The sequence below is a fragment of the Condylura cristata genome, unplaced genomic scaffold (genome assembly GCF_000260355.1).
Source record: "Condylura cristata isolate star-nosed mole 26May11 unplaced genomic scaffold, ConCri1.0 scaffold00035, whole genome shotgun sequence".
NCBI classification, from domain to species: domain Eukaryota; kingdom Metazoa; phylum Chordata; class Mammalia; order Eulipotyphla; family Talpidae; genus Condylura; species Condylura cristata.
In genome coordinates this window covers 15,413,949-15,414,895 of record NW_004567136.1, presented here as the reverse complement: position 1 = coordinate 15,414,895, position 947 = coordinate 15,413,949, and the positions used below count along the sequence as shown (strand labels likewise).

Below are 947 nucleotides of genomic sequence, written 5' to 3'. Positions count from 1 at the left end.
GCCAGCACCGTGTCTGGCCCCGGCCAGGCCTGAGCCCGCGCAGCCCCCAGCACCAGCGAAAAGGCCACTTCCCAGCGGGCGCCGGCCTCCTGCTCAGGCCTGGACGCTGGGAGCCCCAGGACTCACTCAGGCCTCCCAGCATGATGCCGATGGAGCTGAAGTTGGCGAACCCACAGAGGGCAAAGGTCGTGAGGGTTTCTGCTCTGACCTGGCAGGCGGGAGGGGGCTTCCCTCAGGCGGGACGCGCCACACCCCCAGCGCCCCATCGTGCCGCTTTCCCACCCCTGCCTCTGGCACAGGCAGCTGCCCCCGCCCAGGCCCCCAGGGGCCCCCCGGGCACCGGGCTGCCCACCCGCCTCGGCCCCTCACCACCGCAGGCCCCGACCTGGCCACCGCCCTCGTCCAGGGGCTGCACTGATCCCGGAGCGGGCCGTGGACACCCTCCCCCCTCCCGGGGTCTCTGCTGCTGCTCACTGCGGAGAGCACCCTTGGGGGGCCGGGGCGGGGCTGGGCACCTCCACCTGCTGGCCACCCTCCTTTACCAGCCGACAGACAAGAAATATTTCACGGGGAGAGCTCGTGGTGACCCGAATCACACTGAGACCGGGGCGTCAGGTGACTCCCGGAGAGGCTGTGCTGGGGGTGGGCGCGCGGCTCCGGGAGGCCCCAGGCCCCGCCTGTGCTCGCCGTCCCCAGCGGGACGGACAACAGTGGGGTCCGGGGCGCCGGGGGCTGGTCACTGCGGCCACGCTGCGTCCCACGGCCAGCGTGGCCTGCGGTGACCGGACACGCCCCCGGGGACACAGGCCAGCGCGGAGCAGAGCTGGCTCTGGTGGGAGGCGGTGCTGGGTGCCTTCGCCAGTTTGCTTAAGGCAACGAAAACTTCCGGCCGCTGAGGTGGCCAGCACGGCCGCTGTGCCTGGGGTCGCCACCAGGAGGGCCGTGGG

At 72.7% G+C, this 947-nt stretch overlaps 1 protein-coding gene across 1 annotated transcript in view; it reads right to left on the bottom strand.

Annotated features, from left to right (window-relative positions):
* SLC28A1 (solute carrier family 28 (concentrative nucleoside transporter), member 1) overlaps positions 1-947 on the bottom strand; it is a 43,383-nt gene that overhangs the window by 5,412 nt on the left and 37,024 nt on the right. The window contains exon 17 of the mRNA XM_012732693.1: positions 127-208. Coding sequence (XP_012588147.1) covers positions 127-208 — 82 coding nt within the window. The remainder of the gene's footprint in view (positions 1-126; positions 209-947) is intronic.